General features: G+C 40.5%; 1 protein-coding gene across 1 annotated transcript in view; it reads right to left on the reverse strand.

Annotated features, from left to right (window-relative positions):
• Positions 1 to 24,575, reverse strand: part of LOC149141810 (uncharacterized) — an 86,583-nt gene that overhangs the window by 14,427 nt on the left and 47,581 nt on the right. Inside the window, exon 3 of the mRNA XM_089446380.1 lies at positions 11,988 to 12,412. Within this exon, the coding sequence (XP_089302506.1) occupies positions 11,988 to 12,412 (425 nt within the window). The remainder of the gene's footprint in view (positions 1 to 11,987; positions 12,413 to 24,575) is intronic.

The following is a 24,575-nucleotide window of genomic DNA, read 5'->3' on the forward strand; positions in this document are numbered from 1 at the left end:
GTTATGATGGCAGACACCTAGGAGTTGATGAACAAAGCATGTCAGGGATATTATAGAAAATATTTAGCCCAAACTCGAGCTGATAGGGAATTATTGCATAATTATTACAGATATGATGGCTGACATGTGCCACTCCCCCGACCACAAGCAGTTGTGGTGGGGTTAACTTTTTCCGCAACTAAAAGACTGACGGAATTTGATTCTTTGACTGACGTGACTGGAACAACTGACCAACTACATTACCTGACGCAACTAACTACTAAGGAAAAGGAAATAAGGAGAAAATTGACTGACTCTACCTACCTACCTACGATCCCCTTTCGGAGATCAACCTTCAACTTGGTGTAGATTTGTTTGAGTCGTGGAAAGGTTTCAGGCGTGCACCATTCACCCAACCAGGCAAGAGGATTCCATCCAACTGTGTGAGCTTGACAGCTCTTGATTCTTTCACTTCTGCAACTATGAATGGTCCCATCCAATGCATTTTGAGCTTCCCAGGATGCTTTAAGAACTTGCTGTCATAGAGCAGAACATGTCCTCCAATTGTAAAGGATTTCCATTTGATGTGTTTGTCATGCCACGCCTTCTGCCTCTACTTTTCAACAGTTTGGTGGAAGTCTGCCAGAAATCTAGCTTCATCCAGCTCCCAAAGTTCCTCAGCTCCCAGAGTTCCTCTAATCGCTTTGGAATCAATTCATCTTCTATCATCTAAGTGACCTGCGCAATAAACAGGTTGGGGATGGTAAACTCGGCAGGTACCACGGCTTCCCGACCATACACAAGTTGAAATGGTGTATACTTGTGCAAGCGCTTGACGGTTGTACAATAAGCCCATAGTGTCGCTAGCACCCGTTCATCCCAATCGTCTTTTTTGGCTGAGCAAATTTTTGTGAGTCCCCTCTCAAGGATTTTGTTGAAGGCTTCCACCGTACCATTCGCTTGAGGGTGATATGGATTGCTTTTGTGGTGTTGTATCATGAAGTTTTGCAACAATGAAGCGACCATCTCATTAATGAAGTGGGTCCCCTGATCAATGGTGAGGCTTCAAGGGCACCCAAATCGAGAGATGATGTTCTCAAAGATAAATCTGGCAGCAGTATCTACGGTACAGTCTCGAACTGCTGCAACTTCAGCCCATCTGGTGAGGTAGTCAGTGGCGGTAATGATGTACCTAGCATGTGAGTGTCATGTCGGTGGGTTGATAGGTCCCACAAAGTCGACCGCCCATTTCTCAAAGGCTTGGAGGGCTCGTACTAGTTGCAAAGGAAGTTCATCCCGGTGTGATGGCTTCCCCATCCTCTGACAAACATCACAGTTCTTCGCATATTCCTTCACATCCATAAAAAGTGTTGGCCACCAGAGTCCCGCCTGCAATACCTTCCTCACGGTGGCCTTCCCTCTGATATGGCCACCTGCAACTCCTGAATGACATTCCCATAATATATCTGGTCTCTCATGGTCCAAGGCACATCTCCGCAAGATCTGGTCAAGGCCCAACTTGTACAGTTGTCCTGCGATCAACTGGTAATCTGCAGCGCAAACCACCATGTGTCTTTGTTGTGTCGTTGTGTATTCCTCCTAGCACCTACCAGTGGTGAGAAATGTTGCAATGTCCTCCAGATAGTCTGGTATGGCTTCAACTCGGAACAAATCAACATCCAGCAACTGATCATCTAATGGCCCTCCAGCTTCGCCTAACTCTAGCTAGGAAAGATCATTCGAACCCACATTCAGTCTTTCAGGTTTAATAATCACTTCAAATGTGAATTCTTGAAATAGTAGCAGCCATCTACAGATCCTTCCTTCAAGTACAGGCTTTTTCACTAAATACTTCAAGGCAGAATGATCAGTGAAAATTTTGAATGGGCCCCCCAGAAGATAGTGTCGGAACTTCTGTAATGAATATACCATCGCAAGCGCTTCACGTTCAGTTGTGGTATAATTCTTTTCTACTGTGGATAATTTCCTGCTAGCAAAATAGATGGGGTGATCAAGGTTTCCTTCCCCGTACTGAGCTAGGACAACCCCCAAAGCAATACCCGATGCGTCAATGTGAACATGGAATTGCTTGTTCCAATCGGGATAAACCAAAATAGACGCACTCGCCAGTTTTTCTTTTAGCATAGTTGTCGCACAAAGTGTCTAGGCATCGCGACAATGCTCAAAGTAAGGGTTGTCACTCTAATCCTTACTTCGTTTAGACTCTCCTAGACAAGTCAAGGGGGGTAGTCCCTACGGTGAATGAATGAGAATAGCTTGTGGAACACAGGATCTAAGAGACCTGAAGATAGACAACCTGATGAATTTATAACAAATCTTGGTCAATTGAGATGAACAGATTAAATACAAGACACAACCACAGGATAGAAATAATTACAAACCAATGCATTAGTATTCGATTAACCATAGATTAAGTAAAAAAAACAAGTTATCTAGAGCAGTTTACAAATGTGACGAATAGTAACAATCATGAACAATTAATTGTAAAATGCCCAAAACTTTACATGCAAGATGATCTACCAAAATAATCTTTCTCCAATAGTCAATATGATTTTTAAACATTTATCGCACCTTGACAATAGAAAAATCACAAAAATGCATTTAATCACCAAATAACACCAAGGAACTTTAAATTAGTATTTTAATTATTCCTTAAGCAATTAGCAGAATGAAGAAATCAAAATTTTTTAATCTAACGAAATTAAAATGAATCTAAGGGTTGAAAATTAAAATTTTTATGGGCCATAGGCATCATTAAAATTTTTAATGTGAAAGCGCAAATCCCTTTAATTTGTTTCATTTTTAATTTTTAGATTTTTTTTGAATTTTTAAATTTTAGAAATTTTTATGATTTTTTAATTTTGTAACAAAAAAAAAAATCAAATGTCACAAAAATTTTAAAAAGGCTTTTTTTAATTTTTTTCTAAATGTTTTAAATTTTTATTTTATATGAAATAAATTTAATCAAAAGAATGGAGAATCAAACAAAAATTTAAATTGAAACAAAATAATAAAAAAAAAGAAGCCAATTAAACCCTAATGCATACATTAAAATAAAACAAATGAAACCAAAACAAACAAACAAAAATCAAATAAAATGAAATTGAATTCTAAATATAAAGAAAACCTACAAACCCAATCGTGAAAAAATATAAACAAATGAAATTTGAAAAATAAAAAAATCAATTGTGTTAGTGTTGTTTTGTTTTTGCAGGGCTCGACGGCGGAGGGGTTCGAGGTTTGCTTGACGACAGAAGGGAGATGCAGCAAGCAAAGTTGAGAGGGAGCAGGGAGCACGAGACAGTGGAAAGAAGAGAGCAACGGACAGGGTTTGCAGTTCGGGCAGTCGGCAAGAAGGCAACGGAAAGGGAATGATGGCGACAGGAGCAAAGGTAATACGAACAACAAAGGGGTGAAAGGCTGCAGCGGTGGGGAGAAGAGCTTTACGCAGATGTAGAAGGCAGCACGTAGGTGGCAGCGAAAGAAGATAAACGCAGGAAGAGAGGAGAGGACGTGGATTTGTTGCAGGGACGGTGGATGGCAGCAGCAAAGAAGGATGTGGGCAATCGCAGGTTTGAAGTAAAGGGATTTTCTGTTGCAAGTTAGGGCAGAGGTTTATTTTGCAGGTCGAAGATGGCAGCCAGAGGAGGGTTGCAGACAGATGATAAAGGAGAAGCGGAAGGTGGGAAGCAAGGGTACGACCCAGGTTGATGGATGGAAGACAGCGAGTAAGCAGCAGAGAAACTGTAGCCCAAAACTGAAGACAAACCCAGAAAAATGAATATCACACCAATGTATTTTTATGCTTTAGATTTATCAATGAAACCCTCGTTAAATCATTTCCAAATTAACAAAAAAAAAAAAACCTTTAGACAACAAAAGGATCGATAATATTCCTACAAAAATGATTTTGAGGCCAAATCTTACCCTCCAAGGCCTAGATTTGGCTTCTAATCAAACTTCACCTTCAGATCTGCAACCTGTACCTGAAAACAAAAACACCTAGAACCCAGATATACAAAAAATAAATAAAACCCAAAAAAAATTATAGATCTATGCACAGGAATGGCAGATCTATCAGATCTGAGAAGTGTGAGTCCAACTCCGCTCCCAGATCTGATAATCTAAGGCTCTTAACAGCCAGATTCATCAACTTCGCACATAAAAATTAAATTTTTAAATTTTAAAGGAGGTGCTTAGCTCAAAACCCTTCATGCATCACCAATAAAAATCTTATGATAAGCCTGGGATTAAATTAAGTTGGGTTCTTCAGAAAACACAGATCGAGAGTTGGCTGGTCCAACTGAAAACTTCCCTGAATGCCCGATGATCTAAAAATCAAGATTTTCCTGCAAAACTCAATCCAGCCATCAAAATAGAGTAAGAAAATGATAATAAAATTAAGATAAATAGAGATACCTGCTATTACATTCAAAATTTAAATTATCACTTAAACCCCAGCAACTGAGCAAGATACCTGTACTCAAATCACTTTTCAAAGTTATCATCAATGGCTAAAAAAAAAAATTACACATGAAAACGACACATCTTACAGTATTTCCATGAAGAGTAACACCGGCGAAAATTAACCCCAAAGTCTTTCTTTATTATTCAGAAAAAGATTACACAAGAGTTTTTCGCTTAGCACATGACTTAAAGGTCGGATCATTCGACTAACAAATAACTTCCTATTTAAAAATAAATCATCCAACAACTAGTTCGAGTGATCCTCGTCAAAGCAATCTCAACCATTGATGAGGATTAAAATTTCTTTTAATCTCATTTGTCGAAATATTTAATTCTTGAGGAAATTCGAATTTTTCAATTAAATGTATTTTAATTCACTCAAAATATAAATTTTTGAGTTAATTTCCCCAAAAATTTTACTTTGACTTAACCCCAAGGATCAAAGGCTTAAAATTTATCAAAATAATTAATTTACCTTAGTCCCTGGACCTCTTAAAATTTAATTTTTAAGGACTGACGAATTTTGCCTTTGGAGAATTTAAATTTACCTAAGACCTAGAACTAATTAAATTTCTAGCTTAGGATTTTAATTAATTTTTGGCCAAAAAATTTAATTAATTAACCTATGAGGGGATAAATTATTTTTCCAACCCTCAAGACACTTTACATCATGATTTTCATATTTTTTTACATCATAAGGGGGAAAACCCATCTATAATAAACCCTCACAGACTACCCATTTCTACGACACAAATATAATCCAGCAGACTAAGCAATTTGTAATAAAATAGCCTAACTAAATAGTTAGGATTATTCCCAAATCACTTTTATATAGACTCGATCTAGAACACTAGGACTCACCTAAGATCCCAAGACAAAATCCATTCTGGCTTTGGGGTAAGAGTGAAGGAAAACTCTGCAGACCATCAGAGAATGGATCGGTGAGACAAAAAACCTCTCGGAATGTAGATCATCACCAGAAAAGTAGGTTTACCTAGACTATTACATACATGACACGGATCTGCTAAGATTATTTACATCATATACATGCAGAAAGGGTTTATATTATAACATCTTGGATATCAGGTTAATGACGATAGTTGAACGGCACAGACACATCTATGAGGTGTTATCCATTTTGCGAAAAAAGGAGGTGTACTGCTATGGGTTGTTGACACATAGTGGTCAACAAGCACATTGAAAGCGACTTCACAATCATCTGTCCATTCGAACCTTCAGCTTTCTTCAACAGCTTTTCTAGGGGAGCGGTGATCAAGGCATAGTTGTGGATAAACCTCCTGTAGTATCCTGTGTGACCAAGGGTGGACCTCAACTATCGAACACTTGTTGGCGGGGTCATGTTTAGGATCGCCATGACCTTAGCGGGATCAACACATACTCCCTCTTTGCAAACAATATGACCCAGAAGTGTTTTGAAGGGGGCAACAAATATGCACTTTTTCAGGTTCAAAGAAATCTGCAGTTGCCTACATCGATCAAACATCACTTGGAGCAGACTAGAATGCTTCTTCAGTAGACTATAGACGATCCAATCATCCATGTAAACTTCTAGAAATCGGTGAATATAATCTCTGAAAGCAGCAATTACAATCCTTGAGAATATCGTTGGTGCATTCTTGAGTCCAAACGACATGACATGATATGCATAAGATCCCCACTCAGTAGTGAATGTAGTTTTCTTCTTGTCTTCTTCTGCAATCTGGACCTGATGGTATCCAGAAAATCCATCTGTGAAAGAGTAGGCTTCATTCCCCGCCACGTTGTCTAGCACTTCGTCACTGAAGGGGGTGGGGAAAGGATCATGAACATAGGCATTGTTTAAACTTCGATAATCCATGCAAACCCAGATTTCTTCAGCCTCTTTTTTGTTTTGTATTACAATTGGGTTGACCCACTCAGCCTCGTCTACTAGAAAAATAAGCCCCGTTGCCAACATCTTATCTATCTCCTTTTTCACCTTTTCTTTGATCCTTGGGTTTAACCTATACGGTTGATGTTTTACTAGTTTTGCATCAGGTTTAAGTACAATCTTCATCTCTCCTAGCTCCCCCTTAATTCCTTTTAGCTCCACAACCGATGAAGGGAACAAGTCTTCATATTCTCGTAGAAGATCGAAGATCTCCTTGGTACTCTGCTCATCCCAGTAATCTCCAATCAAGGCTAGCTTCAGATTTTCTTTAGTGCCAATGTTATGTTTCCACAACTTCAGGGGTAGCAATTGCGGACCATTGGTCACAAGCCCATCTTCAACACCTCGTTCTCCTTCATTCTCTTTGAATATTAGATGCCTTAACTCCTCCAAGTCATCTTCCTCAGGCTCTTGGTCTACCTTTCTGCAAGCTACGACTTCATGGAACTTGGATTCATATATGTGCTCAAGAGTGTTCTAGTCTATACATCCCTCCACCAGCTTGCCTGCAGTGAGCAAAACTCTTCTGACAGCTTGCAGCGCAGTTGTCATTCTCTCATCAGTATCTGTGAAGGAAAAGTCACTGATAAACTAGGTTGTTATGCAGTTCCAATCGCATGTTCTTTATCTCTTCCCTTACATACCATGCCTTCGAAATTGTTCCCAGGGTGTGTACAAAGTAGTGTACCCACAAGTCTTTTGGAAGCCCTTCGCGGGTCCACCTGGCCTCACAAGCTTGTAGATGTTGTCAAGGGTCAGAGCTCCCCTGGTACTTAAGCAAATTCTGTGGAGAATTCTTCGAAGGCTCAAATCTAACCCTCATTGTCGTCTTAATTTCCTGCCATTCTCGGAGATGGTTGCGGTGAGAACCCCACCACCTTGTCGGTGTTGCTTGCAAAGAGACATCTAATAAAGGCACTTTGTGTTCCTTAGGAACGGTTGCATCAACTTCATTAAGAAAATCATTAACAAGACCTATGCCATTGAAGATAGGAAATTCCTGTACCTCAGTACCAACCCAGTTGATCTGATGGATCGTAGCGTAGTGCCTGGTGTTGATCTCATGTCTGCCCTATTGCCAGTCTTCCCATGCAACCTCAGATCCAACTTCCGAGCTTTGAATGCTCCTCCAGCTGACCGATCCACCTGCTATCGGGTTGATGTAATCCTCTCTTCTCCCTGCTGTCAGTTGGTATAGTTGATCCAACAACTCAGGTGCTTCTCTGTCATCTGTTGGTTCAGTAAATCTTGGCCCTTGGTAGGGGTCTAGGGGCTGGATCACTTTGGTCCCTTCTACTTCAAAGGTCATCGTCTCCTTCTTCAGATCAATTATCACATAGTTCTCAAAGGCCCAATCTATTCCAAGCAATGTTGGGTAGGGGTCTTTGTCCCCCATGATGTCTATTACTTCAAAATCAGCATAGGTTTTCACCCCTGCTATGTCAACTTCTACTTCTTCTAACCTTCCAACCGGGAGTATACAATATTGATTTGCCATACATAGCTGAATCGGAGAGAAAGCCAACTTAGGCCTTCCCAAGGCTTCCCAAGTCTTCCGTGGTAGTATATTCACATCTGATCCCAGGTCTAACATTGTATCTTTAATCTGAAAACCTACAATTTGAGCATCAATCCGGAACTCCCTTCCTGTTCTCTTCCTACTCTGGCGCATCCTCCGGGAGTGTCTCTCAGGCAAATTAGCAGAGATGAATCCTTCTTCCGCCACCCCATCCTTTACAATCGTTTTAAGGCTTTCCCACAACTGCCCAAGCATCTAGTCATCATTCACAATCTGTAGAAATAACTTGAACCATTCCGTTATGGGTCAATTATAGAGTTGAGGTGGGTCTGAGCTCCTGGGTTTTGAAACCCCTGGTTGTTCCCCCTGGGACTCCCCACTCAAAGTCAATTTATTAAAATTCTCAACAACTTCCTTGTAGTACTGCTTCTATTGATCAAGATTGTATGAACGCTTCGGTGAGGCCGGCTTTATAATTTTTGGTTGTTCAACTATTCCCCAGTCAACTCTAGTCTTCTTTCCCCCCCGGGTGACTATATTAATGTTTGAGAGAGGAGTTGTCTCAAGCATCCTTGGTTCAACATTAATTAAATTTGCTCCCCTCTGGCAGTTTCTCTCCTCCTACTTGGCAATCATCTTTGGACAGTCTTTTGTTGCATGTGTGTTGATCCTGCACTGGGAGCACCAAGGTCTTCTTGGTAAAAGGCAATCTCTTGCAACATGACCCTCCTGATCACAATTGTAGCAACGGATCGGACCTCTACCTCTTGTTCTTCCTCCCCTTGTTCCTCCACCTCCTTGTCCTCGAGGGGTCTCATTAATCCGATAAGCAGACTGATCCAATTGATCTGCTAAGGCATCTAGTGCTCTACATTGATCCATGTGGTGAGTTGGTGAGCCACAAAATTCACAAGTGTTGTTTGGAATATTGGAATACTTCTGTAGAATTAGACAGAGGCGAGGGAGATGTCCATATGTTCTGCATATCTCACAATACTCAGTTGGTGCCACACCCTATTGGTTTGGAAACACATGGAACTGAGTGTGTCTTGTATACATACTTTGCGTACCAATCTGTGCAACTCTAGCAGCGGGTAAAGATGTGGACGACCCCGTCGACACTAAGGGAGTGCTCGGGCCTCACAACCTTGGGCACTCCGTGGCGTGATGCCCCTCAATGTGGCAATTGGTACACCATACATGCAGTCACGCAGGTCACATTGGTTGTAGGTCCCTTAGCTTCTCTGTCAGATCCGCAATTTAAAGGGGTCATGGGAAGTTGCGCCTCCCAAATGTTCACGTGGGTATTCGGCCATAGCCTCAATTCAAGTTGCTTGCTCCAAAGCGTCTTGTAGAGTATCAATCTTTTGTTGAGTCAACGGTGTGCGAGTAAGTGGTAGCAATGCTTTAATGAACCAATCTCGTTGATGGTTAGGGTCGATCGAGTAGCTCAACTTACCAATTGCATCTTTGAATCTCTACATTATCTCCCAGGCAGTCTCTCTTTCTCGCTACTTGATTTCCCATAACTTAGACAACCCCTGCTAGTTAGTCTGAGGGAGCTTAAACTCTTGAACAAACTCCTGTTTGACTTCATCTACCATTGGATTCTGTTGCAATGTAGACCATTTGATAAACCATCTCAATGCTCTTTCCCGAAGCGTGGTCTGAAATTCAATCAGCTTCGTAGCATCTGGAGTTTGGCAAGCCCTCTAGATAGCTTCACATAGGTACCAATGTTGCTCTACATCTTCATTCCCCTACCAGAGAACTCAGGATATTGGGTAAAGGATCCTGCCATGGCCGATTGAACTTGAGGAATAAGTATAAATCCTTGAGAACCGGGTTGCGATGATCCTTGGATACCTGTACTATTGTTACTACTCCTCTTGCTAATGATACCAGTGTTGTAGGTTGCATGCACACTATGAACCTTTATAACTTTAATTAACTTGGATAAAAATTGATCAAGGTTGTGATAAAGTACCAGGGGAAGGTTGGGGGAGGGACTACCTAAGTTGTTGGGCAGCCAATCACGACTTTTAGAGGACACATCATTCTCAGAAAAAATAATTCTCATGGTAAAGTGCATATCATCGTTCGTACCTTCCTCGAGGCCTGTGTAGCCCATAAGCTTCCATTGAAGGGTTTTGGAACACTAGCAAGTTCTCTTCCACCATCAGAACCTTAACCCAAAGTGGAATTTCCCTCAACAATCTTCCCCGCAACCCTGACTTAAACACGGCCTCAGCCTTAGAAAAGGACTAATGACCCTCCGCAGCAAACTCAATAATATATCCCTCTAATGTGGTCTGCACCCAGAAATCTATAGCTCGCGTCAGATCGGTGTCAAGGCGATGTAGCTCAACTAGATCTACTTGAGTCCAAATACGTCGAGATTGATTTTGTCCGTTGATTTTTCCCTTTATTTGCCGCAACTAGTTGTAGAGCTCCTTTGGGAACTTGCACCAGAAGATCTCGTATTGAGCACTCGCAGGCTCCATGTACAAGATCTCTTCTTTCAACTACTTTAGACATTGTCAGCGGAGTTGAGCTTGTTGAGAAGCGAACCATTCTAATTGTTCATGCCACCAATCTTTAAGCTCCTTAAAGATCCTCGACACCATATTCCAGACCCCTTTGGAAATTTTCAGGTCTCGGAAACAGAACCATTTGTTGGTGGAAAAATAATAGATGGGTTGAGACCCAGGGTTCAGGCACAAGGGCCAACAAAGGCTTCGTTGTAGTCTAGCACCACGTCGACATTTTCACCTTATCCAGGACGAATAAGGTGTCTCACTCAAGGCGTGTCGTGACCTTAGTTGAGGGACTAGAATCAGGCGTCAAGATAAACCCCAAGGAACTAACAATGACAATAACTCAAAAATATAACAGTTGGGATCCAATCCTAATGAACCAACATATACAAAGGAGAAATATCAAACAAATGCAAGCATATTAAAAAAAATTAGAAAGCCACAAAGAATCATACACAAGTTGCTCAAATATCCCTGTAACCATTCCTTCCATTAACACCACAACAATATAACATTACATCAGGCTCGAAGGCCCCCTAGATAGGACAGTCATCAACATAACAGAACAGTATATGATCAAGGCAACAAGATACAGAGCGGGCTCAAACGGCTCCGCAACAGCATTCCTGTATCCCACAATCTATCCTCCTCTTCTTGGATTTCTCCTTGCCCTTCTTAAGTCTCCCGCTCGCTTGAACTGCCACTTTTCTCTTGGATGCTCTGCCTCTTTCCCTTTCGGCTGCCTTTGTTGCTCGGTTGTTTCTTGCTTCCTCGGTTGTCAGCTCTCTTCTTCACTCGGCTGTCCTTGTTGCTCGGTTGTTTCTTGCTTGAGTCTACATTCCTTTGGCCATCCTTCCGCCGCTGCTGGTCTTTGTCAGGTTCCTTCCTCTGCTCCAGTTGTCTCCTCCGTGACTTCCCAATGGTTATTTCCAGGCAAAATGTGGTCCACTAGTCAAAACTCAATTTTCAAACGAAGGACCCATCAGGGAGAGAAGCAATGCAGATTGGAGGCTTGGAAGGGACATAGAGAGAGGTAGTGTATGAGAACACAAAATGATGGTCTATGTTTAGTGGGAGAGAAGCATGGATAGGAAAAAGGGCATGCCGAAAGGCTTTAGGTGAATGATGGATGCCCTCAAGGAACTTGTGTCTCCTAGTGGATAATTGTGCCTTTTATGACAGAGAAGACACTTGTAATCTCTCCAAATGTGAGGGATGAACGAGGGGTCATGTGAAAGAGAGAACCAGAAACGTCTATGAAGAAGTTCGCACTCTTCATCATACTAGGGGTTTGTGCGGCAAAGGCGAGGGGGCAACGACATGATTGAGGCGACAGATGCTATGGATGTAGGGATCCAGGGAAACCTCCAACATGGCTTGAGAGAGAAGCTTGTATTTGACAACAGTCATCTCATATTTGGATAGTGTTCAAAGAAAATGTGACACATGCACTATTATAGTTGTATTCTTTCTCAGAAATAAGTACAAAATGTTACATTTACAGCTTTAGTATTGAACAATAACAGTAGCTCACCTCACTAAGACCAGAAAATTTTCTCTGATGTTTAAAGTTAAGTTCCAATCGCTCCAGCTCAGCCTCAAGCTCAGCTTCAACGCTAGTCATATTCTGCATTCTTTTCTGAGACTCTTCAATTGTAGTCCTCTCACCAATCTCACAGCCCACCTCTGGCAATTTATCAGAAGTGGAGGTATGCCTTGTTCCGTGTCCTTCAGCAAAAGGATCCTGCCAGGTTTCCACACAGTTATGAGCTTCACCAGTGAGGTCCTTCACAGTGAGTGAATCATGCATCTTTAGCTCTTCCTCTAGGTCCTCAACCAATTCTTCTGTTTGCCTCAATAAATAGTTTAGCCTCTCTATTTCCTTCCTGCTTGAAATGATTGCAAACATGATGCCAACACCAATTCCAAAGCTGAACAGAAGACATCCAGCATATGTATCTGCAAAAAGGATAAGGCTCAAATCAGTATCAAATTGAAAGTATGACAATATTTGCGAACACTGAGCCGAGTAAGAACTCCACCCAAAAAACCATAAATGTATTTTTCGACACTTTTTTTATTTAGACAATGCAAGGTTACGTGTAACTACAAGTCTAAGCTCAAGGCAAAGCAGTAAAATATAGGTCAGTAGTATGATGACATTCATGAGCACTGAACCAAGTATGACCAAAAAACATAAAGGTGCTTTGCAACAATCTATCGTCTAATCGAAACATATATATATGATTACCATAGAGCACATTAGGTAGCATAAAAAGGGGAGCAAATATCCTCTCTTTGAAATAATTTATTTTTTTTGTCTGCACACACACACACATATCAGAATCCATTGAGCAACCATTATCATATAGCACACTATGTAGCATAAAAAAGGGGTCAAATATCCTCTCTATGAAATAATTTATTTTTTTGTCCACATTTCGTTTAATTTTGAAATTTATGAACACACAGGCATACATACATAAAAGTGACACAATTAGGGAAGAAAGGCATGCCATTGAGAGAAATTAGAATGACTTGTAATCATGAATGGCCAGACTACATCTCACTCTCGTAAGAATGCATGCCCTTGGTTTGCAGAGTGGGAACCACATTCCATCATGAAAGCCTTGCTTTGGAGTTAGGAAAAAGAAAATGTTCCCTTAAGCCAACTTTCAGAGGTTGTAGACAAGTGAGAAGAGCTTCCATAAATGCCTTTTGGAACCTGAAGTAATTCAGGAATTCGGAACTCTCTTACAAATCTTCATGATTGAGCTCATGTTGAAAATTGCAACAATGCCTGGACAAACTTTCACATCATAAAAGGGTCAAGTGGCATATAACCAGGAGAACAAATAAAAGGCAGCTGTTGGCATTCCCCAATGCAGCAGAGACAACTTCATCCTTGCTTTCCAAATATTCTGCCACAGTTATGGCACCTTGTAAGGGACTACCCAACTCCCACCTAGAAGAAGAAATATGTTAAGAAGCAAAACCTTTCCATGAAATTTACAGGAAAGAGAACTTCAGCTTTGCAAAAGCCTTCCAAAAAACAGGAAACCAAAACTTTCCAAATAATATTTCTATTCTAGAATTTTAAAAACATGGAAGGTGATGCTTCCAAAATATTGGAGGATGTTCGAAAAGAGAATGTGAGACTGAGCAGTAGATCCTGTAGAGCCTCCACCTAAAACCCAGACACAAATTGATAAAAGATTTAAAACACCTGAAACTTTAAATAAATAAATAAGCAAGAACGTGGAGTTTCAATTGATTAAGGAATTAATATTGACTAGGATATGACTCTACAAAATCTTGGTATGGACATCGAGACTAAAAGGACAGAATGCCAAGAATGCACCACAGTCGAGAAAAAGAAGCAATGAACCGTCACAATGGAGAGCATATAGGAGACTCAGAGAAACCTGGAGGGATGGGATTCATGCTCAGCTTGACTGAAAGGTCCAATGTGATCCAAGTTAGGCAAATCTTTATGAATATCATTTAGAAGTCAAGATTTTATTCAGAGTTGAACGTAGTCTAGGAGAAGGATAACAAATTTTAGGCCCAGATTAGTTTCTTACAGGAATCTAAATAAAGTTTGAAAGATATAGAGAAGGTCAAATACAAACAATATAAGAATTTTAAGGTTGAGGATACTAATGCACTAGATTTATCAAAATGTACAGCCCTCTTATGGAATAGAAAGACACTACAGATGGAACTGTAAAAAACCAGTTTTTTATTCAGTCAACTTTTTAAATTAATTTCATTAAAATCTAAGTTGCACAACATGGGGAAATGGGATACGAGTTTCCGATGATACATGATGATGAAACATACTAACATCACATTTACTCATGAATGATCACATAATGAAAGTAGTAATATCCAAAAACAATCTTGATAAATGAGGTTTATTATAAATATATATCCAAAATCAGCCTTTATATGTGAGGCTGCAAGTACAATGCTACATCAACAAGTATCAAACTATGGACAATGAACATATATAGAAATAAAACATGAGCTCAATTTAGTAAACAATAAAGACTAATAGTCTTCAATCTTCATCCTCATCATCATAATCCTCGTCAAAAATAGAAGAAACATGCTCAATAGTGGATGGTGGAGCGGAAGAAGATGATGGGCCAATTCCACTTCTAGGCTCCCGGTCCTCAATATTCAGGGCAGCAAGAGAGAGCTCCAAATCAGGAGTTTTTGGATCCACATCCCATTCTTTAGAAGGACCACTACTATATTTTGGAGCCCTATGAGATTCAAGGCGAAGGTTGGAGTGCAAATAAACAAGATCCTCTGCCTTTTGTGAACCCAACCTGTTGCGCTTCATGGAGTGAATAAAACAATAGGTGTTCCAATTCCTTTCTGCTGATGAAGAGCTTGCCACTTGTGAAAGAACACGAATGGCGAGGTTCTGCAAATGTACACCAGTTTCTCCATGACAAATCCACCTCCTAACTGGACTCATGGTGCTTCTCTCCTCCAAAGAAGCTATATCTGAATAATCATCTAATCCTGCAGCAAAACTGGCAAATTCTTCCTTCACCTCCCTGTGTCAGTGTGTAGATGAGTTGGAAACATTATCAAAAGGGATTTTTTCACCCCATTAGCCACCTCTCTATCCTTATGGGGTTCCTTCCTCTTCCCATTGCTTTGAGAAATAAGCTCTTCATCATAAAATCTCGGATTCAAGGCATGTGCTAAAGTGTGCAATGGAGTGTTGAAATTGCTCCACCTATCAACAATGGTTTTCTTGACTAAATCAACAAAATGAGCATCAACAAATAAAAGTTGTGGAGACTCCTGTGAAATGATTTCCATAGTTTTCTCAACCATGGTATCCATGTCACCATATAACTCTCCTAAGAAAGGTTGGTCTTTGTTAGCATTCCAAAGAAGCTCAAATGCAGGGGTTGTGAACTTTAGCAAGAAATCTATCTTGCTCCACCACTCCTCATCAAGACACAATCTACACACCATATACCCCCGCTCTGAATCTATCTGTCTCCAGTCAACCCAAAGTTGACTCGCCACCATAAAAACTAATGGTTGCTTAACCTCAACAAGGCCAGCGCAACATTAGTCAATTTGAGGCATATCTTATCTCAACTACTTTCAACAACTCCAATTTGGAGTACTCTCGAAATATTGTTGGAGATTGGTGGTGGTTGGTGATGAATTTAACAATTTCCTTTGCTTCCCATGTGATTTCCTTTTTTCACAGAACTTTATTATCAATCTCCTCTAAGATCAGACTCAGATTATGGACAATGCAAGGTGTCCAAAAGATGTGGTCATACCTCCCCTCAATAATTAAACCTGCAGCTTTGCAAACTCGTGCATTATCCATGATAACTTGCACCACCTTGTTAGGTCCTATTTGTTCAATAGATTTTATTAAGATACCAGCAATGAACTGTGCATCTTTTACCTCTCCTAAATAGTCTTTTGTCTTTAAAAACATTGCTCCTTTTGGTGATATTTATCAATGGCCTACGCCCTGTATATGTCCATCCATCTAAAGACTACGATAACCCCAAAGCTACTCGAAAAAGAACAAATCGGTGATATGATATCCTCCACAAGCTCCTTCTCATTTTTGAGAAGTTGAGTTGTGACTATTTTATAGTTGGGCACCTTTTACCCTATGGGATCTTTTTTAACTGACCTTTTCATATCTTGCCAATAAGGAAACAGAACAACATTGAATGGGATACCACAGGCAAAGATGCACCTGGCCACTTTGGAATCAGCGTCTTCTCTCGCTTGCACATTCACCAACTTAGCAATTATGCTCTCTTGAACTGAAGCAAATGCCCCTCTAGTATTTTTGGATGGTGGTAGTTGTTGTTGAGCCGCTTTCCTCTTCCTTGCTTCAGCCACAATCCTTGGCTCAGTGTTTGGAGCTTGAGGAGTAGCATTAGCAAGCTCTTCATGCCTTCTTTTAAGTCGATCAGCCTCATCTTTCTCCCTTTGATATGCTCGCCTCGCCATTGGGTCTATTGTTTTTGGGCAACCTGCAATCCCCTGTCCTCCTCCATGTAAAAAACGTGCCTTTGTTAGGATATTCTGACACATAGGAAATAGTTAAGTACAACTTGGTCTAGTTTAGAGTTAGGTATAGAGTTAAGTAAAGTGTGTTTCTTTACCGTTGTACATATTGTAACTTACAATCCGACGGTCACGATATGTAGTGATCCGACGGTTCATTCTCTCCTCGGTATTACCGACACTTGATCCGTGGCTTGACACCCGATTGGTCCATGAGTTCTATTTAAAGCGCATGGAGGGTCATTGTTCGGGTAATCCGTGCATGAGAGAAGCTTATGTAAATTTTCATTTTTTGATTAATAAATTGCCTGTAGTACCCACGTTGGGACAGGCCGTGGACTGTTTCCCTCTTTGAGGGTTTTAACCACGTCAAAAATACTGGTGTATTGATCTGTGATCTGGTTGTGAGCGGTGTCCTTTTGGTGTTCTTTCTGAGGAACTTACCCTGTAAATTCCTACATGGTATCAGAGCTATTTGAGGGTCGCGTCCGTTGGTGATCCAAATCTGAAGCCGGTAGAACTGCATGCAGCTGTCGTTTCCTAGATCTACTGTTTCTAACTGCTTTCGGGCCGAGAGGACTGCTCTGTTGCGTTCGGAGCATCTGTTCCAGTGAGGAACCCCTTTCGTTTCACGCGAAAAGGTTTCCGGTAGCCCTAGCTGCGTCATTTTTCAGATCGGGAGGTATACAGTGTTTTTTGCAGTTTACTGTTATTTTCTCTCTGCTTATTTCGGTTTCGGTTTATTTAGCCTTTTTTTTTAACCGGATCTATACCTTTCATTTCTGCGTATGCTTTTTGCCCTGCGACTCTGTGCGATCTGGGAAAATCAGAAACAGAAAGGAAGGATTTTTCTCATGCGTATGCTCTTTTCCCTGCACCTTAGTGTGATCTCGGAAAATCAGAAACATTGAAAAAAATATTTAGTTTTTCGGCTAAAGCTAACTTTGAGATTTTTTTATTTTTTTTTTAATTTCTAGTTTTTTTGCTAAAGCTAACTTCGAGCCGCAAGGTTCGTTTTTTTTTTGCATATTCGTGTTGGGTTTTGTGTTTTGTGTTTTGTAGGGAAAAAGAGCTTTCTCAAGGCAAGCACGCAAACCAAGGCCCCCCCCCCTCTCTCTCTCTCTCTCTCTCTCAAATTTTTTGTATAGATCAATTGGTTCAAAGCTATTTTAAGAGAGTAGAGGTCTTGGGTTCAAGTCTCCATTTTGTGGGGGCGGATTTTTTCATTCCCGCACATTCGCGCACTTTGCCGGCAACGTCAACAATTTTTTTTCAAAAAGCCATAACTTCTTCATCCGGAAGCCTTTTTCAGAGCCGTTTTTTTTAAAACCGCCTATTTTTTCGAGATCTATCCATTGGAACACTTACTTTCAGCATCTTCAGCTTCAGTTTTTAAAAAAAATGGAAAGTCCATGCCAAGTCATTCTTGACAGCACTAACTACTTCCAATGGGTAGCCTACATGGAAGATTTACTTAGAAGTAAAGGTCTCTTCAGAATAGCCACAGACCAAGAGAAGAAACCAAAAGATGAAGACAAGGCTGCAAAATGGGAAAATAGACAAGATCAAGCACGTGGTTTGATAGGGATGTCTATTTCTCCTGATCTTAGATTCCACATTGCAGAACTTGAGACTCCTCATGAAGCATTAGAAAAACTCGCTAAAGTTTTTGGGATTAAAAATGAAATTAGAGCCCATCAACTTGAAAATGAGTTGCTTACTTGGGATCCTAATAATTTTTCTTGCATTGAAGATTTCTTGTCCAAATTCAAGACCCTTAGATATCTCTTGGAAGGTGTTAAAGTTAAGAAAGAAGATGGTAACCTTATTTATTCCATCCTTACTAAGTTGGGACCAGCCTACTCTGTATTTGTTTCCACTTTCCATTCTACAAGGGAAGCTTTCATTTGTCAAGGAAAAGACTACAAGGCCCCTTCCTTTGACTCCTTTTGTGATTCCTTAATAAGAGAACAAGAAAAACTCTTACACCTTGGTCTTCTTAATCTTGGAAACTCTTCCACGAAAGCGTTAGCCGCCCAGCAGCAACCAAATTCAAAGAATCCTAAGAAGTCATATCCTCAAAAGAATGGTCCTAAACCAACTCAGCCTCAAAATGAAAGATCATTTCAGCAAAATGATAAGACCAATAAAAACAAATGGAAGAAGACTGATAGACATTGTAACTTTTGTAATCGAGATGGCCACTTAGAATCTAAATGCTTTAAGAAGATGGAAGCCTTGGAAGCCGCAATGAAGAAACATAACATCCATGTGGAGCCTACTTCAACTTCAACTTCCGGAATGGCACTTTCTGCATGTCGTTGTCAATCATCTCAGTCTGGTTATGCATTAAATGTATCTTCTTCTTCTTCTCATTCTCATGAGTGGCTCATTGATTCTGGAGCCTCTTATCACATGGCCAAAAACCAAGCCATGTTTTCTTCTTTAAATGATTGTAACACCAAAAATATATATGTTGGTGATGATAGATCTCTTAATGTTGTAGGGACTGGAACTGTTCATCTAGACAATGGTCAGTTTAATGATGTATTATGTGTTCCAACCTTATCCTGCAACCTTCTATCTGTCTATCAGATAACTCATTCAGGTGAAGGTAAAATTGTTGAATTTTCACCTCATGATGTTGTAATCAAGGATCTAAAAGATCCTAAACAGATTCTAGCTACTGGTCTTGCTGATGATTCCACAAGGTTGTATAAGTTTCACAACTTTGGGTCATCAAATCTTCCCTCAGTATTTGTTGCTCATAATGATGAAGTGAGCAAACTTTGGCATGAGCGATTTGGTCACTTAAACTATCGCTCCCTTCAGCATCTATGTAAAGAAAATATGGTGACAGGTCTTCCTATGGTATCTTGCAGAGATGGTGTTTGTTCCGGATGTGTACTCGGAAAACATCATCGGGACAGTTTTGACAAACGTGCCTCTTGGCACGCCTCAGCCCCTTTACAGCTTGTGCACAGTGATTTATGTGGTCCTCTTCCTGTTGCTTCATTCTCTGGCTGCAAGTACTTCTTAACTTTCATTGATGATTTCTCCAGACGCACTTGGGTATACTTCTTAAAACTCAAGAGCGAAGTATTTAACACATTTTTGGCCTTCAAAGCCTTTGTTGAAAAACAATCTGGACATCAAATTCTTAAGCTAAGAACTGATAATGGTGGAGAATATGTTAAAAACACATTCATCAACTTTTGCACCGAAAATGGAATTCAAATGCAACATACTGTTCCATACACTCCACAACAAAATGGTGTAGCTGAAAGGAAAAATCGCACCTTAAAGGAAATGGCTAATTGTATGCTGCAATCTAAAGGACTCAGTCTTAGTTTTTGGGCCGAAGCAATTAATTGTGCAAATTATATAATCAATCGCACTCCTACTAAGGTTCTAGAGAATATCACTCCAGAAGAAGCTTGGAGTTCCATTAAACCAGATGTAAGTCACTTTCGTGTGTTTGGAAGTGAAGCATGGGCCCATATTCCAGATGAAAAGCATAAAGCTTTAGAACCTAAGAGTGAGAAATGTACTTTTGTTGGATATTCTGAAGATGTAAAAGGTTATAGACTTATTCCATTTAAGTCCAAAAATGTTATCATTAGAAGAGATGTAAAATTTGATGAAAATAAATCGGCCTGCGAGCCTAGTCCGGCGGATGTGCCACCTCTTCCTATCTCTTCTACTTTTGAAAACATTTCTTCTTCAGATGATGAAAGCGAGGATGATAATCCTCCCCCACCTTCTCAGGATCCTCAACTTCCAAGATGGGTTCGTGCTACTCGGGATGCAGCAGGTGATCTTGCCGGTGATCCTACAGATCAGCGACGTACACGTTCTCAGTTTGAAAGAGCCTCTTCTTTACTGGCTCAAGCTCCAGTAAATCATGATCCTGACACTTTTGCAGAAGCTTCAGGCCATCCACATTGGGAAGCAGCTATGAATGAAGAATATCATTCATTGATGACAAATGATACATGGGATCTTGTTCCTCTACCAAAGGGACGCAAACTTGTTAGATGTAAATGGGTTTACAGAACCAAGTATGGACCAGATGGGAAAGTTGATAAACATAAAGCTCGTCTCGTTGCTAAGGGCTTTTCACAGGTTGAAGGCATTGACTACACTGAAACCTTCTCCCCTGTTGCCAAAATGAACTCTATCCGCCTTGTTCTTTCCCTTGCTGCCTCTTTAAAATGGGAAGTCCATCAGATGGATGTTAAATCTGCCTTCTTGCATGGGGACTTGCAGGAAGAAATCTATATGGAACAACCCATTGGCTTCATACAAACAGACTCCAGCCTTGTTTGTCGACTTAAGAAATCCCTTTATGGCCTCAAGCAAGCTCCTCGGGCTTGGTATGCCAAAATGGATAGCTTTCTTTTAGAATCTGGCTTTTCTAGGTGTCATTCTGACAATACTGTCTACACCAAGAAAGTGGGCAACTCTCTTATCATCCTTGTTCTTTATGTTGATGATCTTATTCTTACTGGTAGTGATCCCAACCTTATAAACCATGTGAAGTCCAGCCTTAAAAAGAAATTTGACATGACAGACTTAGGACACTTACACTATTTTCTCAGTCTTCAAGTCTTGCAATCCAAGGAGGGTATTTTCCTTTCCCAGTCCAAGTATGCTTGTGATATTCTTCGTCATTTTCACATGGAAGACTGTAAGCCAGCCCCTTCTCCCTTTCAGTCTGGAGTCAAACTTTCAGTCTCTTGTACTTCTCCTGAAGTTGATGCTACCTTATACCGTCAAATTGTAGGAAAACTCTTGTATTTAACCCATACTCGTCCTGATCTTTCCTTTGCTGTTGGCCTTGTTGCTCGTTTTATGCAAAACCCCCGTGAAAGTCATTGGAAAGCAGCTAAAAGAATACTTCGTTATGTTCGAGGTACAGTACAGTTTGGGATTCATTACAGTGCCAAAGCAGCTCCTCTGTTAGTTGGTTTCACTGATTCTGATTGGGCTGGTGACCCTGATGATCGAAAGTCTACTGCCGGTTATGTCTTCACTCTTGGTTCAGGACCTATTACATGGGCTTGTAAGAAACAGGCTGCCATTTCTCTTTCGTCAGCAAAAGCAGAGTATCGTGGTGCCGTGGAAGCTAGTAAGGAAGCCTTGTGGCTTCGTCAGATCCTATCAGAGTTTGGCTTTGAGCAGCAGCATCCAACCACACTTTGGTGTGATAATCAAAGTGCCATTCAGCTATGCAAAGATCCAGTCCAGCATCAGCGCAGCAAACACATTGAACTACACATGCACTTCATCAGAAAGCTCATTCATGACCATGTTCTTGAAGTGCAATATTGTTCAACAGATGATCAGGTTGCAGACATCTTCACAAAGGCTCTCACAGAGGCGAAGTTCACTCAACTTCGATATATGCTTGGAGTTCAGGAAGTTGTCACTAAGGGGGGATAGGCTCTAGTGCCTCCTTCCTTCTCCTATTGTGTCATATTTGTAAATCCTTCAATCCTATCCCAAGTTGTTCTTAAGGGGGGATGTTAGGATATTCCGACACATAGGAAATAGTTAAGTTCAACTTGGTCTAGTTTAGAGTTAGGTATAGAGTTAGGTAAAGTGTGTTTCTTTACCGTTGTACATTTTGTAACTTACAATCCGACGGTCACGATATGTAGTGATCCGACGGTTCATTCTCTCCTCGGTATTACCGACACTTGATCCGTGGCTTGACACCCGATTGGTCCATGAGTTCTATTTAAAGCGCATGGAGGGTCATTGTTCGGGTAATCCGTGCATGAGAGAAGCTTATGTAAATTTTCATTTTTTGATTAATAAATTGCCTGTAGTACCCACGTTGGGACAGGCCGTGGACTGTTTCCCTCTTTGAGGGTTTTAACCACGTCAAAAATACTGGTGTATTGATCTGTGATCTGGTTGTGAGCGGTGTCCTTTTGGTGTTCTTTCTGAGGAACTTACCCTGTAAATTCCTACATGGTATCAGAGCTATTTGAGGGCCGCGTCCGTTGGTGATCCAAATCTGAAGCCGGTAGAACTGCATGCGGCTGTCGTTTCCTAGATCTACTGTTTCTAACTGCTTTCGGGCCGAGAGGACTGCTCTGTTGCGTTCGGAGCATCTGTTCCAGTGAGGAACCCCTTTCGTTTCACGCGAAAAGGTTTCCAGTAGCCCTAGCTGCGTCATTTTTCAGATCGGGAGGTATACAGTGTTTTTTGCAGTTTACTGTTATTTTCTCTCTGCTTATTTCGGTTTCGGTTTATTTAGCCTTTTTTTTTAACCGGATCTATACCTTTCATTTCTGCGTATGCTCTTTGCCCTGCGACTCTGTGCGATCTGGGCAAATCAGAAACAGAAAGGAAGGATTTTTCTCATGCGTATGCTCTTTTCCCTGCACCTTAGTGTGATCTCGGAAAATCAGAAACATTGAGAAAAATATTTAGTTTTTCGGCTAAAGCTAACTTTGAGATTTTTTTATTTTTTTTTTAATTTCTAGTTTTTTGGCTAAAGCTAACTTCGAGCCGCAAGGTTCGTTTTTCTTTGCATATTCGTGTTGGGTTTTGTGTTTTGTAGGGAAAAAGAGCTTTCTCAAGGCAAGCACGCAAACCAAGGCCCCCCCCCCCCTCTCTCTCTCTCTCTCTCTCAAATTTTTTGTATAGATCAATTGGTTCAAAGCTATTTTAAGAGAGTAGAGGTCTTGGGTTCAAGTCTCCATTTTGTGGGGGCGGATTTTTTCATTCGCGCACTTTGCCGGCAACGTCAACAATTTTTTTTCAAAAAGCCATAACTTCTTCATCCGGAAGCCTTTTTCAGAGCCGTTTTTTTTAAAACCGCCTATTTTTTCGAGATCTATCCATTGGAACACTTACTTTCAGCATCTTCAGCTTCAGTTTTTAAAAAAAATGGAAAGTCCATGCCAAGTCATTCTTGACAGCACTAACTACTTCCAATGGGTAGCCTACATGGAAGATTTACTTAGAAGTAAAGGTCTCTTCAGAATAGCCACAGACCAAGAGAAGAAACCAAAAGATGAAGACAAGGCTGCAAAATGGGAAAATAGACAAGATCAAGCACGTGGTTTGATAGGGATGTCTATTTCTCCTGATCTTAGATTCCACATTGCAGAACTTGAGACTCCTCATGAAGCATTAGAAAAACTCGCTAAAGTTTTTGGGATTAAAAATGAAATTAGAGCCCATCAACTTGAAAATGAGTTGCTTACTTGGGATCCTAATAATTTTTCTTGCATTGAAGATTTCTTGTCCAAATTCAAGACCCTTAGATATCTCTTGGAAGGTGTTAAAGTTAAGAAAGAAGATGGTAACCTTATTTATTCCATCCTTACTAAGTTGGGACCAGCCTACTCTGTATTTGTTTCCACTTTCCATTCTACAAGGGAAGCTTTCATTTGTCAAGGAAAAGACTACAAGGCCCCTTCCTTTGACTCCTTTTGTGATTCCTTAATAAGAGAACAAGAAAAACTCTTACACCTTGGTCTTCTTAATCTTGGAAACTCTTCCACGAAAGCGTTAGCCGCCCAGCAGCAACCAAATTCAAAGAATCCTAAGAAGTCATATCCTCAAAAGAATGGTCCTAAACCAACTCAGCCTCAAAATGAAAGATCATTTCAGCAAAATGATAAGACCAATAAAAACAAATGGAAGAAGACTGATAGACATTGTAACTTTTGTAATCGAGATGGCCACTTAGAATCTAAATGCTTTAAGAAGATGGAAGCCTTGGAAGCCGCAATGAAGAAACATAACATCCATGTGGAGCCTACTTCAACTTCAACTTCCGGAATGGCACTTTCTGCATGTCGTTGTCAATCATCTCAGTCTGGTTATGCATTAAATGTATCTTCTTCTTCTTCTCATTCTCATGAGTGGCTCATTGATTCTGGAGCCTCTTATCACATGGCCAAAAACCAAGCCATGTTTTCTTCTTTAAATGATTGTAACACCAAAAATATATATGTTGGTGATGATAGATCTCTTAATGTTGTAGGGACTGGAACTGTTCATCTAGACAATGGTCAGTTTAATGATG

Source organism: Pinus tabuliformis, chromosome X, assembly GCF_031772625.1.
Source record: "Pinus tabuliformis cultivar Carrire ecotype Pingquan chromosome X, CPIR1, whole genome shotgun sequence".
NCBI classification, from domain to species: domain Eukaryota; kingdom Viridiplantae; phylum Streptophyta; class Pinopsida; order Pinales; family Pinaceae; genus Pinus; species Pinus tabuliformis.